The following is a 17,396-nucleotide window of genomic DNA, read 5'->3' as shown; positions in this document are numbered from 1 at the left end:
ATCTGGCAGAACTTGTTGGCTTCACTGGATAAGGGTCTTAACCTGTACTCATCTGTTTCTGAGCCTTTCCTGGACACACGTTATAGTAGATAAGGTGGAGCCTGGAACTGAAATTCAGAGAAGACATCAGACGCATGTCTGGAAATTCAGTCACAGATGATTTATTATTACATAGTGCAAACACCTCAATAATGAAGGCGATGAGGGCGGAAGTGTGCGTTTCCTTCTTGCCTCCGGCCACTTCAGAAGGTTATTGTGCATCTTCCTCTTTGTTACTATGTTCTGTGTCTGCTGGAAACTTGCTGTAGGAAAAACCAAAGCACAAAATGCCAATGCTGATCAAAATGTTTATAGATAACATATTTATACAGTTAACTAAAATATAATCATATTGTCAACTTTGTCCTTTGAAGGACAAAGTTTAGGAAAAGAGAAAACTAATTCCAGAAAAAAAATAATGCTAGTTATTTCAACTAGATATACTCTTCCTAAGTTGCTGTCTGTCCATGTTCTGGTCAATAAATAGTGCAACTGCTTGGAAATTTCCATTTTGGAATCATTTTAATTTAGAATAAAAAATGAAAAAACGGTGGTAATTTTAACTACAGGTATATTTTAAATTAGGCAAAACTACAACATACCCACACATGCACATGCTCCTAGGAGCATATATTCATACACTGAAAACTTTATAATGATTATCCTGGGCATACCAGGATTAGTAATGATTATTATTTCATTTTTTTGCAGATGTATATTTTTAAATGGGTATGAGAAGAAAAAGAGGAAAGAAACAAGATTCATGCATTCTAAGTTCTCTACCTGGACAAGGATCTTAATACCATTAAAAACTAAAACCAGCCTTTAAAATTATGGAAAATGAAGCAAGTATAACAAAATGCAATCAAAATTGTTAATTATTGAGTACAGATATGAGAATGACAAATATTTTAAACCAAAATAAATAATATATAAAAACTACAAGTTTATTAACAGAAAGCTAGGTCTAAAACCTGAGTTCAGATTACAAAAATCAGAGGAGGAGATGGGATAAGTTCAAATATATCAACTATTTTTTGTGCTAACAATGTCTTAAAAGTTAATTCCGTATAATCGTATCATGTTCTATTTCTGTTCTCATACTCACTATACAAATGGCTCATTACTAAATGACAGTGGAAAATTACAAAGAAAATTCAATAGAGTTGTAAAAGAAAGTAAAATTTTAGGTATACTGAAGTTTGGAAAGTATACCATGCACATGTCCAAATGGCTTATAATGAATAATTTATGAAGTTACAACTTCATACGAAAGAATTGCTACTCTGGCCATAGACAGAAATAAACAATAAAGGCATACATGAGTTGATCAATTCTTTTCCAGGGAATTTTCTGTTTTCAAGCTCTAACTGTACAATTGTTCTAAGATGTGTGTACATAAATGGTTATTATAACATGTTTGTAATAACAAAAGCTAAGAATGGCTTAAATATCTACAGTAATTACTTTATTTAAAATTAAAAGTCCCAAAATGATAATTAAAGCCTATATTTTAAAATATAAAAGCTCTAATATTCTTGAAAAAAAGTCTAAGTATTTGCTAATGTTTTAACTTAAAAAATTTTAAGAAGATATACAGATATATTGTTACTGGAAGACTTTGTATGTTATGAATATGAGAATTTTTAACTTAATTCATGTATCTAGTAAGGTTTCTCATATATTTTAGTATATAGTCCATAGTACCTTCCTCTTGTACATGAGTTTCAAAATCTTTTCCTAATTTTTCCTACCCAATTGTCAAAAAAAAAAATCCTTGAATTTACATTAAATGTTTAGAAATCTATATACTAGATATACATCACTGACAGTGAGACTTAAAGTTGGGTTGTTTCCAATATTTCATTCTTACAATTAGTTCTACTATGAACATTCATATGGGTATCTATTGATACACATTGTGAATGGTACATACCAACAAATGGAATCTAGGCGGTTAGATTTTTAAGTTTTCCAAGTATATTTTGCAAATCTAGACAACCTCCAGGATATGCACAAGTTCCAGTTGCTCTACATTCTCACTAAGTGACAATGTAGGTTTTTTATAGTAGCTACCATCTCAGAGTTTAGGAGTATCCCGAGTTTTTAGTTTGCACTTTCCATGTCACTATTGAGCTACACAATTTTTATACAGGCACTGTTCATACAGATGCAGTCTCATCTTTTTCTGTTTGCAATTTAATTTTTAAGATTTTATTGTTTCCTATTGTGTTACAGACACTTATTGGATGATCATCTAGAAGTTCCTAATGCCCTTCCCTCCAAAAACATACAAAAAGTGATGAAAACCTACAGAGCACGGAGTCAGCACAGGAACACAGAAAAGGGAAGAAAACATCTAGACTCACCACTCCATACCCTTTAGGTTCAGCTTGGACCTGGGAAGGACTTCTCTTTGTGTGCAAAAGATAGTCAAGCACTCTCAGCAGCCCTCATTACCACAGTGGATGCCTACAGTCCCCACTCCAAGAGAATCCTGCAGTCCTCACAGGCGTCAAGCCAATTTGGGTAGTTGCCTTGAATAAACACAGAAGTACTACTCCAAAGAAAAACCCCAAGCTGCACCCTGAATTCAGTGGTTCAGACTGCTACCACATTGCAATCTGAAACACTCTCTTAAAACTAGAACCATTGCTTCGGTAAATCCTGCTCTAGGGCCAATGGCTAGTGTACTCGATCATCCCTGAAGCTCTGCCATTATTGGGGCCATGCTGGATCAACGGACCAATGCTCACTTGAGATGCTGAAGCTTCCTATCTACTGGAAACAAGTTGTTAGGACACATTCATCTCCTTCATCCCAGTGGCTGCTGTGACATGTCTCTGGCTACTCATAGCAAAGGCTATGAAGCAGATATGTCCCCAGGTGACTGAACCAACACAAGTCCTACCTGTCACCCCTGAAGTTAGCCACTTAGTACCTAAACTCACTTAGTAACCACCATCTCTGTATACCAGGACCACAGTAATGAAGACTTATCCCAATAAACATAGCTCTCTACCATCCAGAAAACATCCCAGGGGAGTTGCCAAGATCCTGGGCACTTGAGACAAGGTTATGCCTGTACTAGAGGACAAGAGAATAGAATCTCAGCACAGTAGAGCAGATCTACCCCAGATGCCTGACCTGACATGACAATTTCCTCCCTCTCCACAGAAACAGAGCCTTGATTGAGTTATGCCTCCCCATTCTCTAGAACAAATATCCAAGGTAACCTACCTCTCTGGCTCTGAACCAGACCTTAGGAGTCAGCTTCTGAGGTATCCTGCCCCACAGAGAAATGACCTCATCATAGTGGACATCTGGTGGACATCTGTCCACCAGAGTTCAGTCCAAACCTGCCATTTCTCTTTTATTTTTCCTTCTGCATTCAGTTTTGCAGAGCCTAGGACATGGCAGTATCCCTCTACTTTAGAGTACAGGATCCCCCATATGTGATACCTCCTCTCCTGGTGCCTCCGTTGCTGCTCTGGCCTTTTGACTCTAGAAACTGAATTTCATGTGTGCCTTGCTCCCTTGAGGCCCAGGCTTCTAGATTACCTCTTCTTCTCCAGAGACATACAAGGGATATGATCTAATTACCAGGGCCAGAGTAATAGCTGTACCTTTTGTCCACTGGCCAAACATATTGATTTTAAGGTGCTATGAACTATATACTAAAAATCTAAAATAAATCTTGGTGAAAGAGCTACATCCACCCAGTGCATAAAGGAATCTACAGCCATGCTATAGGACTGACAGTGCTTCAGAAAGATATTGAGCCCAGGGCCCAGCCCCAAAACTAATCCAACCTCCTGTGCCTTAAAACAGCACTACTGTGGCTGCTTATGAGCTCAATTAGATGCTATATCAAGAATATTTCCCTCGATACTGGGACTGGGAGGACCCACCAAGATGCCAACAAGCCAGCATTTCTGGGAAGCTACACAAGCTGCATGGGTACTGGGAAAAGAAAAATCAGTGCCTCCCAAGAATCAGCCATGCTGGGATTGGAAGGACCCACCACGAAGCCAGACAGCCAGCCCTTCTGGTAAGCCATGCAAGATGCGGTGGTTCCAGGAAGAGAAAAGTCAGATAGCACCTCCTGTGAGCCTATCGGTGCAGGGTATGACAATCAAATCACCTCCCACATCTCTCGTGAACAACCAGCTGGTTCTGAGGATAAGTGAAGTTGATAGCAACTAAAGTACATTAAGCAACTAAACGTTTGTATTGTTTGGTTAATTTTTCAGGCCTGGAGCCAACAGTCTGAGCATCTCTTGGGAGCATGACAGTATGCAATATAGCAAATATGGGGGATTTCCTTCTATCTCATCTTTGAAATCCAGTATTGTTCTCACTGTTTGCTTTGTTCTGATTGTTTTATTTTATTCAATATTCTGTTTTTATTGATTTTATTATGTTATATTTTGGTTTGATTTTGCTACACCTGATGGCATGGGCTACTATTGTGAAGATAACAAGATATACTATGGTAGCTCTTCTCATTTTCTTAGTATCCTGCCTTGAAGTTCTGTATCAGTTTTGCTGCTTTGTTCTGTTTTGTTTTGCTAGATTTATATATATATAATGTTTCCCTCAGCTAAGTCTCTTCATTGTGAATACAGTAACACCAGGACTCCTAAAGATCTTGACATCCAAAAATCTATCAGCCATATACACTGGCACAAATTCCTACAGGTATATGCACAAATTCCACTCAGGTACATGTAGCTATCATAATGCTGATCCCAACTGAAAACACTGAATAAATTCTACAATACTGTACACTCAGAGAGCCAGAGGTAGGGAACTTATCCAACATCTACCCTAGCACTAATCTAAAAGTGAAAGTGCTTCTCCAGGCATGGATATCTGATTTCATCAGATATAAAGACAGAAATCCCATGATATACAAGAGAAAATAGACACTTCAATTAAGAAAAGCAAATCATGATCTGAATGAGAAATTCACCAAAGATATATATTTAACTAAAAAGTTCTGAGACCTTGGAATTGAAGAAGTCAATAAATAAAAAATTTTAAAAATACAATTGAGAGTTTTCTCAGCAGATTAGACCAACAATAAGAAAGAATCTCTGATTTTGAGGGGACTTATTTTGGAAAAACTATCAAATGGAAAAAAAAATGAAAAAGAGTGAAGAAAGTCTGCAGAACTTATGTGACACTCTTAAACAAATATTTGTATTATATAAGTCCTGTGAGGAGAAAGAGTGCAGAGAAACAGGGGAAAATGAGTTATTTAATGAATTAAGGTTCAAAAACTTCTCAAGTCTTGAGAGAGATATGGACGGCCAAATCCATCAAGCTCATAGATTGTTAACCAAGTACAACCTTAAGACATCCTTCAAGGTCAAAGAAAAATGAGCTTTAAAAACAGAAAAGTAACCCACCAAGTGGCATACAAAGAATTTCATTAATCTAGGAGAGATGTCTTATCAAAAATCTGGGTGATAGGAGAGACTAGAAAAACATACTACCCTTCAAGAATATATGATATCAAGAGGCTATTTACAGAAGTAATAGCTGAAAATTTCCCAAGCATGAGAATGGAAGCTGACATTAGGATTAGTGAAGCATATAGAAAAACAAATAGCCATAACCAAAATAAAACTATGCCCAGACATATAATAATCACCATCCCAAAAATCCAACATATGAACAGAATATTAAAAGCTGTTGGAGAGAAAAGACAGATCACTTATAAAGGAAAATCTATCAGAATCACAGCCGACTTCTCAACAGAAACAATGAAGTCAAGAAGAACATGGCATGAAGTATTCCAGATCCTAAAGGAAAATGATTTTCAAATTAGACTGATGTACCCTAAAAAACTGTCCTTCAAAATGGATGGAGAAATAAGATAGTTCCATGACAAAAAACAACTGAAGAACTTCAAGATCACCAAACCAACCCTGCAAAGAATACTGAAAGACAGTCTAGATACACATAGGAAAAAAGCGACTAAGCAAGGCAGACAATTAAACAGAATGGAAAGATAAAGATGCAACAGCAGCAAGATAACATGTCAACAATAAACCAATATATAACAGTTATAACCATTAATGTAAATGGTCTCAATTCACCAAATAAATGAAACAGACTGGCAGAATAATGCATCAAGAAACAATATCCAACCATATGCGGTCTGCAAGAAACCCAAAAGGAAACTCACACTGAAAGTCAAAGGATGGAAAACAATAATTTGTGCAACAGGAACCCCCCAAAAAAGCAGAGGTAGCTATTCTGTTTGCAGACAATGTGAACTTCAAACCAGGAATGATCCTAAGAGAGAAAGAAGGTCACTACATACTGGTTAGGGGAAAACTTCAAGAGGAATAGATAACTATCTTAAATATATATGCACCAAATTCCAGAGCACCAGCTATACAAAGCAAGTATTACCAGAAATGAAAAATCCAATTAGCAATAACACAATTACAACAGGAGACCTTAACACACCATTGACACCAAGGGACAGGTCAACCAGACAGAAAGTCAGCAAAGAAATAACAGAACTAAATCACAACTGTGAACAAACGGACTTGATAGACATATACAGGGTGTTCCATTCAACAACATCAGAATATACATTCTTCTCAGCAGCACATGGGACATTCTCTAAAGTAGACCATATACTAGCTCACAGAAGATATTTAAGTAAATGCAAAAGAACTGAAATTATGCCACGCACATTATCAGATCATAGCACCATGAAACTAGAAATTAATGATAAAAGAAACGCAAAAACCCCCAAAAAACATGAAATTTGAGTAATACACTCTTGAGCAACCAGTGGATCACAGGGGAAATTAAAGAAGAAATTAAACAATACCTACGAGCAAATGAAAATACAAATACAACTTACCAGCATCTGTGGGATGCAATGAAAGCAGTCCTCAGAGGAAAGTTTATTGCACTGAGTTCCGACATCAGGAAAACAGAAAGAATACAAATAAATAACCTGATGTTATACTTCAAACATCTAGAAAAAGAAGAGCAAGTGAAGCCCAAAGCCAAAAGAAGAGAGAACAATTATAAAAATCAGAGCAGAAATTAATGCAATAGAGAATAAGAAAACAATTGAAAGAATCAATGAATCAAAGAGTTGGTTCTTTGAAAAATAAATAAAATTGATAAGCCCCTAGTTAATCTTATTCTAAAAAGGGAAGAAAAAGCTCAAATTCATGCAATAAGAAATGAAAAAGGTGAAATCACTACAGACTCTGTGGAAATACAGATCATCAACACTTATTTTGAAAATCTCTACTCTCATAGGTTCAGTAACACAGAAGAAATAGATTACTAGAAACATATGAAATACTAAAGCTGGATCAAGATGTAAAACTGATGAATAACCCAATTTCTGTTAATGAAATTGAAAATGTAATGAAGTCCTTACCTACAGATCGGAGCCAGGCCCCAACGGATTCACTGCAGAATTCTACGTACAAAAACAACTTAAGGCCAACACACCTCAAACTCTTCAATGAAATTGAAAGGAAAGAAATCCTTCCTAACTCATTCCTGGAAGTAAATATTACTCTAGTACCAAAACCTGAGAAAGACCCAACTAAAAAAGAGAACTATAGGCCAATCTCCCTAATGAACACAGATGCAAAAGTCCTCAATAAAATACTGGCAAACAGAAAGCAGCAAGAAGATTACACACCAAGTGGGATTCATCCCAGGCATGCAGGGATGATTCAACATACATAAATCAATAAATGCAATCCATCATATCAGTAAAGCCAAAAGCAAGAATCACATGATCATTTCTATAATGCAGAAAAGCTTTTGATAAGGTCCAACACCCATTCATGCTAAGAACCTTACAGAAAATTGGAATAGATGGTCTTTTCCTCAATATGATAAAGGCCATCTATGACAAACCAATAGCCTGCATCGTATTAAATGGCCAAAAACTGAAGGCCTTTACCTTAATCAGGCACAAGACAAGGATGTCCCTTATCACTGCTCCTATTCAATATAGTACTGGAAATACTAAATTAGATAAGAGAGAGATAAATAAAAGGGGCAAAGGTAGGAAAAGGGGAAGTTAAATTATCACTATTTGCAGATGACATGATACTCTACATAGAATACCCCCAAAACTCCATTGAAAGCTCCTAGATATAATAAATAAATCAATAGCATTTCTATACACTAACATCAAAATCACTGAGAGAGAAATAAGAGAAGCCACGCCCTTCACACTAGTATCCAAAAAAAAATGAAATACCTAGGAATTAATCTCACGAAAGAAGTAAAAGATCTGTACAGGGGAAATCATAATACCCTGAAAAAATAACTTGAAGAGGATCTCAGAAAATGGAAAGACAGTTCATGGATAGGAAGAATGAATATTGTAAAAATGACCATTCTCCCAAAACTGTTATACAGATTTAATGCAATCCTGATAGAAATGCCATCAACATACCTCATAGATCTAGAGAAATGTCTCTTAAAATTCATCTGGAACCAGAAGTGACCTAGAATAGGAAAGGCAGCTCTAAGCAGCAAAGGCAGGGCAGGAGGCATCACAGTCCCTGACTTGAAGTTATACTACAAAGCAACTGTAATAAAATCAACATGGTACTGGAATAAAAAGTGATCTGAAGGTCAAAGGAATAGATTAGAAGATACAACCACAACTACAAACACACTCAACCACCTTATTTTTGATAAAGGGGCCAAACATGTTCACTAGAAGAATGAGTCTCTTTAATAAATGGTGCTGGAAAAATTGGATCTCCACATGCCGAAAACTAAAACTAGACCCATGCCTATCACCATATACTAAACTAAAATCTAAATGGTTCAAAGATCTGAATATTAAACCAGAAACACTAAATCTCTTGGAAGACACATTGGGTAAAAACCTTGAATACATAGGGGTAGGTAGAGAATTCCTGAACAGGAATCAAATCACATGGGAAATACTTCCTAGAATCAATAACTTGGATCACATCTTATTAAAAAGTTTCTGCATGTCAAAAGAAATCTCCAGCATAGTGAAAAGAAAATCCACAAACTGGGAAAAAATCTTAGTGAACTGTCCCTCAGACAAAGGACTTCTGTCTAAAACATATAAAGAATTTTAAAAAATCAGACCCCCAAAATTCAAAGACCCAATCCAAAAACGGGCATCAGAGAGGAATACACAGTTCTCAGATGAAGAAATACAAATGGCAAATAAATACATGAAAAAATATTCATCATCATTGGTCATTAGATAAATGCAAATAAAAACCACCCTGAGATTCCATCTTACTCCAGAAAGAATGGCCAGGATCAAGAAAACTACCAACAACGAGTGCTGGTGAGGCTGTGGGGAAAAAGGAACTCTCCTGCACTGTTGGTGGGAGTGTAGACTGGTGCAACCACTGTGGAGATCAGTCTGGAGACTCCTCAAAAAGATGAGATTGGAAGTCCCATTTGACCCAGCTATTCCACTTTTAGGCATATTTCCCCAAAGAACTGAAAACATCATATCAAAGTGATATATGTGTGCCCATGTTTATAGCAGCACAATTTGTAATAGCGACATCTTGGAAACAATCTAAGTGTCCGTCAACTGAGGAAGGGATTAAAAAGTTGTGGTATTTTTATACAATGGAGTACTACTCAGCTATAAAGAATGATCACATTTGAGATATTTTATATATAAATGGATGCAACTTGAGACCATACTCATAAGTGAAATAAATCAAACTCACATGTATAAATACCGTATCATCTCCCTAGTGTAAGAAATGGTAAAAGTGCATAAGAGTTTATGGTAATCATGATTCCCCATTACATTGCTTTGAAGCCTTATAGTGCTTGCATCTATTATTTGGATTGGTTTTATCCTGGTTTGTTTGATTTTACTATCTGTGATAGTATGAACAGCTATTTTGAAGAAAACAAGACATTATAATAGCCAGTGCTGATTTAATATCATCTGACTCTGAAGTCCTACTATGCTTTTGTTCTTCTGTTTCCATTGGGTCTACTGTATTATATCTTATTGGATTTTATTTTGTGTGATAGTATAAACAAATTTTCTATGGAAAATGAGATAATATAGTAGCCATTGTTTGTTCTCTGCTATTTGGTTCTGAAAGCCCTGTAATGCTTTCAGTCTCTTGAATGGTTTTATACTGTTTTGTTATGTTTGATACTATCATATATGAAGCTATACTCAACTGTTTCATAGAAAGAGACATTATGGTAGTTACTGTTAATTATGGGTTGTCGTGGTAAAATGCTGTGTTGTTTGCATTGTTCTGATCTGATCTGCTTTGTTATGTCCTCTTTTTCTTAATCTCTTTCAAATAAAAAAATTTTAAAAAGAATAAGACAATAATATAAATCGATATGAAAGTATAAAATTCATTAATAGAAAAGCCATACTCAAATTCATAATTCATTAGTAGAATAATAGTGTATTAATTCTCTAAACCTAGTATAAAGGTTAAAGTCAAAATGGTCAAAAATAACTACAACTACTCTAAATTATTAAGTAATACACAAGATAAATAAATGTGAACTGCAACTGCAGGGAAAGTGGGGCAGGTGGGCAGGGAAAGGCCCAGGGAGGTTTCGGGAAAATCCTGACTAGCCAGCCTGAAATCCTTCCTAGAGAGAGCAATTAGGGGGAAAAGCAGGGAGAAATGATAAGCAGCCTGACTCGGGTTGGTGCCAGAACTCCAGCGGGAGTCTGTGACCCTTCCTCACCTCGAGTTAAGGATAAAGGAGAGGGCTGCATACTAGGACACTTAGTATGTAAAATGCATCCTCACACCTGAACATGCATGACCTGCATGTGGGTAAACAACACTCAGAAAAAAGAAAAGTGAAGTCAGATCTTTTGCAGGAAAACAGGTAGAACTTTGGACCATAATGCTAAGTAAAATAAATCAGACGGAGAAAGTTGAATATCACATGATCTCTCCTGTATGAGAAGCCCAAAATATAAAAATTAAATAAATAAACACATAAACAAATAAAAGGGTAAAATAAAGGAGAGATGATAAGCAACAAGAAGAAAATGTGTTTTAAAGTGCGCCTTAAATTGTGGATTGCGAACAATGTGTTCCATTGGACTTGTGTGGTCACAGCACTTCAGAACCCAGGTTTTTGGAGACAAATCATCAGAAAGGATGAAAGTTGGGTCTCTGGTTATCACCCTGAGACTAAGGTACAGAATTGTCAGTAGAAATCAAAAGCATGCTGATCAAGACACAGCATCAAGGTGATATTATTGTGTTTTTTTTTTTTTTTTTTTTACTTTGACGGAATTGTAGGAGCTGAGTTTGTACCCAGGACTCTACAGTGAACTCAGAATATTATAAGAGCTTGTTAGAGTACTTAAGAAATGATATGGTTGAAACCAGACTGAGAAACAGGCAAACAGGTATTATTCTCCATCATGATAATATTTGAGTTCACACATTGCTTCAGGTATGGCAATTTCTGTCAAATAAAAATATTACAATGTGTCTTCATCTGACAAGGATGTTTTTGGTGTCTGGTTAACTGGGAATTTTTACAATCAATTTTTCTTCATGTATAAAACTGTTCAGGCTTTTTTATTATTCTTAATAAGGTAATTCTTATTTTAAACCAGCTTGCCATTTCTAAATTATCCTCATGAAAAGATGTAAAATGAATATTCTTAGATTGTATTAGCCTATATAATATTAACTGGGTTCTTTTTAGAAATGTTTTATCTAGAATTGTTGAATCTGTAATCAAAAATCCATCTGTGCTTTTACTTTCTGGCAGTTCCTTTTGGTATCTAAATTAGGCTGCTCTTATGAAGCAACTTTAGAAAATGGGTTTTTTCATTCTCTGCTTAAGAATAACTGGTATTCTTACTTAAATATTTGGGGAATGTAATGGTTTGAGTTATTTTTCTCAGTTCCTTATATCTTAGTATGAAATTATTGATTAATTTTTATTTACCCATGGTTTTTGCCCCATGACTTTGCAATATTGTCATGTTAGATTAGAGAGTTATACTGCACATTCTCTTTTATTGATGCTGTTTGGTATTGTATCTTATTTCCCCAATTAAGTACAAGCTTTTGTGACAGGAAATTTTGACTGAATTTGGCTTAGGTTTTATGCTTTTAAAGTATTCCTTGAAAACAGCATGTCAAGTAGTAACTTTGTGGTAGATCGTAAATTACAACTTCTATATCTTAAGGGGATACAATCTTACTTATATTTTATTCCACATTATTACATTTTACAAACAAAAAAAGATGCATAAGGGAGAGAGATAATGAATTGTATATTATCTAAAAACTTAAATTTATTGACCTTAAATTGTTCTTACGTCCAGAACATTCTTAAGATTACATTTTATGAGCTGGTATTAATAATTTTATCAATTCTCTTTTTATTTTTACCTGTTCAGTTATTTTTTATAAATTTTGAGTATGTCCAAATACTCAGTTTTTGTCTTTGTGTATTTTTATTTTTATTCTTACATGTTTCTTTATCCTTTTTTTCTACACACTAAATTTGAGTGTAATTACTGTTTTATAGTAAATTAATTATAGGAGTAATAAATACATTTTTCATTATTGTCTGTTCTATAACATGCATCTCCTTGCGATTAAAACTTTAGGATCAAATGTAGTTTTGTTTTAGAAAGGAGAGACGTACCTGTGTTGTATAGATTTTAAAACGTCTGCCTTGACAATAGAATTAGGATAACTATAATTGACAGTGCCTCTCACATAATTCTCAGTTCAGATATTTGTGTCAATATAGTATTTACTAAATGATGTTGCATGGTCAGCACATAACTTTATACTGCAATGATGCAGAAAAAACTTGAAAGATAATCTTGACTGGTAAGTAAAATATACATTCCTGTCTACCTTTTCAAAAGGGAAATATTGTGTACTAACATGCAAGAGGGGTTATCCAATGTTATAAAAACGAAGTCACTTTATTTGATTGTCTAATTCTTCCACAATCTGAGCTCTCAATTTACTTTTTGAGACGATATAAAACAGGAAAGCAAATGAATCCCAAGACTCTATATTAATAACAGCAATGTTTGCTACAATAGCATAACTGTTAAGTGCATAAGAAGCCCCGGTAGCCAGCATCTGTTCATACGACAACAAAATCCCACCAAAATAAAAATTTTTCCTGCCAATGCTAAAAACAAAGAACAATTTATATATTTATAGATGCTAGGATGGTAGCACACACCTTCTTTTACATTTGTATATTCTACATTTACCTTTCGGTGGCAGATAACGTGACGCTCCTGCTTCCATCTTCTGACACAGAACTATAAAATTGATAAAAATCAGTTTTAAGGTTGAGAAAATCTTAAATCTCATGTTAGAGGACTATTTGAAAGCTCTTCTTTAAGCTAACAGCATCCCTTATATTTCTTCCTTGATTTACAGTGCCACTTATTATTAAGCCCATTGGCTACATGGCTATTTTGACTGGCTCAGTGACTTAGGAAGCTAACGAAACCTGCATGGCAGACAGATCGCCTCCTACAGGGATTCTGGTGGCATACTGAGTGGTTTTCGTGATGAATAAGACTGGAAAACAGTGAACATTAAATCAGCTTCAAATGTATCTCTGTAATTTTCCTAATATTGCCTTGTCTATAGTCTTAGATATTCCTAATAAAACATACTTACTAGTTTTGACTTATTCAACATTAATGAGTAAATATGCAGACACATTATTTACATATATATATAAACATATATGTATACACATACCTCATGTGCTCTTTTTCCCCTCTGCAGAACAACTTTCCCAATTGATTCTGCTTTATTAAAATAGCAGCAACAATAATTATCACAGGTATACCAATGTAGAAAATGAGTTGAAATCTTTTTGTTGAGAGAACAACATATCCTCTCCTCATGTTAATTTTACGAAATCCACTTGTTTTTGCTGGAATGGAAAATATTGATTCTAAATTGTCTTAGACACTTCATTAGCCAAATTAAAAGGTAAAAAGGATAGCATTACCAACATCATCCCCAAGCATTAAACATCCATATATGATGATTACATTATGAGAACAATAAAAAATACCTAACCAATGTATATAAATATGCCATTACTCATGTTTTACTGATATTTTTTAACTCATTAGATTGTATAATATTTGCAAATTTATTTAATCTTTTTTCCAACTTGCTCACTCACCCTGCAGAAGTTGCTTTGAACTGGTTAATACTGGTTAAAGACTGGAGTAGTTATAAGGTGCATGCTGAAAAAGCCTATGTTACCATGAAAGGACTGTTGTATACGCATTGGTTCTGGAGAGGGCCAAGAGAGGAGAGAGGGCTGGAAAGAAAGCTTCCATCTTCTTCGAGAATACATAAACAATCATGAACAGAATGTTGGCCGAATATGAATATTAAAGAGGCTTCCAGGCTCAGACAGAAGAAAAAAGGAACATGTTATTCGACAAGAAATAAAAGATTATGTCCATGACAAAATTAAAAAAAAAACCTTGGCTAAATGATATTCTAATGTTCTGTGGAGGATGGAACTCAGTTCCGAAATTGTACAGATAGCCACGATTTCTAAGCAAAATGTCGAAGCCATGACTCGTGTCTTCCAGATCACTTATGTTAAAATGCCAAAGGGATGAGATGGATTAAAAAGCAATTGTGGAGCAATTTTCATCTTATCCATATTTCACAAAGCAACAAAACATACTCTGTAGTTAATACCAAAAATGGTCTGAAAATCATTTGATGAAGATGTAATAGGTATGAACCATGGGTTAAATCAGCCATCTCAGCAGGAGTCAGGAATACGGATTAACCAGAAGAGATAAGATTTATACCAGCAGAAGCGCTGTCACTCTGGTTCAAGGGTTCAGACTGGGATAGCAGAGCTACCTGGCTACGAAAATGATGTATCTTTTAAGAAAGGAGAAGAGTGAGCTGGCAGGTACCTCCATAATCACTGGGGCTGCCATCACCCCTACAAACCAAGGAGGCACAGCAGCCTCCCCTTGGTTTCAGAGGAAGGGGACCCCTCTTCTGTGTCTGTGGCCCTGGATGCCGCAACGCAGTGCATCGTAAGTAGAACCATTACAAAGACAGCACGGATGGGGCAGCTCTCCAGAACTGAAGGAGCGGAGTCATGGCCTGTCATCAAGGGCAGAGGGGGAAACACAACGCTAAGTGTTACCACTCTCAAGTTTCAAGATTCAACGGATCCTGCCTTGCTAGCTTTTTTTTCTTTTTCATTTGGATTACATAATAGTTATGTTCATTTTGGGGAAATGGTAAGTAATTGACATATGTTCAACATTTTTATCCCCTTTCCCCTCCACTTCTCACTCTTTGATCCCACTTTTCCCTTCTCCAAAAAGTTTGCCCTTATTTTACTCTTTACCTTGTAGGTGTGGACTTGCTTGGGACCCGGAACCCTTCCTTCCTTCCCACCATTCCTCTTTGGAGTACACAGCCTACATAGGTCCATCTCGCCATTGTACTTCACAATCACTTGTTTGGTTTCACAGAGTCACAGCTTTGAAGAATTTTCATCTTACATAGAATCATACTTTAGATCTCACTTATACTATGGACTTCCGACTGGCTGGAATGAGTGAATATTTGGAGGGATGTTGGGATAGAAACTCACTTTGCACGTAAGAAAGGCAAGAATTTTTGGGTTCACATTGTATAATATTATGGATAAAACTGTCACCTTCTAAACTCATATCTGGAAGTCCCAATCCCCAGTGCAATGGTATCAGGAAATGGGGCTGTGGAAGGTAATTAAGGTTAAATGAAGTCTTAGGGTAGGCTCTCGCCTGATAGCAATGCTGTCCTTAGAAGGCAAACAAGAAATTCTCCTTCACACACATGCACAGGAGAGGTCACGTAAAGATGTAGTCAGAAGCCTTTCTGCAAAGCAAGAAAAGAGCCTTCGTCTGACACCAAATTTGCCAGCACCTTCAATATGGACTTTGAGCGTCCAGAAGTTAGAAAATAAATGTATGTTAAGATGCCTGGCTTGAGGGGTAAGGATTTGGCTCAGCAGCACAAGCGCCTGCCTGGCAACCATGCGATAGTTGAGTTACATCCCTGGTACCAAGAAAGAACCCTTTGCTTGCAGCATTTAATTATGGTAGCCTGAAAGACCAAAAGACCAATATGGTGTGTTTTAAGAAGGAATGTACAATAACACTTAAAGTCCAGGATATTCTATGGAGGAAAAAATAGTTTTGAATTTCCTATAAAGTTTTTTCTCAACCACATTCACGACCAATGATCTCAAGAGCTGCAGAGCGAAAAATAACAATGTCATATTTAAAAGTTTCAAAGATAATATATGATCATTTCAATAGATGCTATATATGAATCTAAAAATATATTTATTTTTAAAAACTACTTAGAAGGAATGAATATTTTCTAAGCAAAATATGTTTCATAAAAGGTAGGAGTTTTTATGATAAAAACTAGAGATTTTTCCAAAGAATAAAATAATGAATATCATTTTCATGATTTTTAAATTTCTGAATGAATTATCCATTGAAATTGTAAAATGGGAAAGGGAGAGAGGATAAAGGAAAGGACAGTAACCGAAGAGATGGAGAGATAAATTATTATTTTAAAAATGGGGCAATTAATTGTATTTTACATCATTTAAACATTGTCAAACCAGAAACATTACCTAAAAGTTTTCTAAAAATAGTAACATTTCATTGACACAATTTACACCCAAAACTCAGTAGGCTTTCTATATTTAAGAAGCAATGTGACAGACAGAAAATATCTTCTTCTCATACCAATTTTCAAAAAAATTATAACAGACTTAAAAATTAAAACAATAATTCCTGATCCATAAAAAATGCTTCTAGAACTGCTTCAGTACCTACAGAGAAATAAAAACACAAATAGACACCACTTCCCACTTATCAGGAAGCCGGCTAACACAGAACACGTGCAGGCAAGGACGTGGAGAAACTTGATCATGAGGGGAGAGTGCAAAATGCAGCGACTGCTGTCAAGTAGCAGAGTATTCCTCAAAAATTTCCAAATAAAATCACTAGATGATCTAAAAATTTCACTTCTGGGCAAATGCTCAAAAGAACTGAACATAAAGTCTTGACATATGGCAGGTGTAAGTGAAAACATTGGTGCGTGTTTAATTTTTAATTTTTGAAAACAATTTAATACCGTTAAGACACACTGCCATTAATACCCACACTGTCCCTCACTTGGAGCACATAATTCATCTCTTCATTCTTGCCATTTTGTGAAGTCCGCTTTCACGGGTGTTTTTAGTCACGCTCTTCTGACTGCCTCAATGTCCTAGTGTCTCAAAGGAAC

The 17,396-nt window shown here is 35.6% G+C and overlaps 1 protein-coding gene across 1 annotated transcript in view; it reads right to left on the bottom strand.

Annotated features, from left to right (window-relative positions):
* Nucleotides 1-232: 232 nt before the first annotated feature.
* Nucleotides 233-17,396, bottom strand: part of LOC100379225 (ADAM 5 protein precursor) — a 108,392-nt gene continuing 91,228 nt past the window's right edge. Inside the window, 3 exon segments of the mRNA NM_001173099.1 lie at nt 233-302; nt 13,310-13,360; nt 13,812-13,989. Of these exon segments, the coding sequence (NP_001166570.1) occupies nt 251-302; nt 13,310-13,360; nt 13,812-13,989 (281 nt within the window). The 3' untranslated portion in view covers nt 233-250.

Source organism: Cavia porcellus, unplaced genomic scaffold (assembly GCF_034190915.1).
Source record: "Cavia porcellus strain 051 isolate PalLab524CR breed Dunkin Hartley unplaced genomic scaffold, mCavPor4.1 scaffold_29, whole genome shotgun sequence".
Classification (NCBI taxonomy): Eukaryota; Metazoa; Chordata; class Mammalia; order Rodentia; family Caviidae; genus Cavia; species Cavia porcellus.
This window is presented reverse-complemented; position numbering and strand designations above follow the sequence as displayed.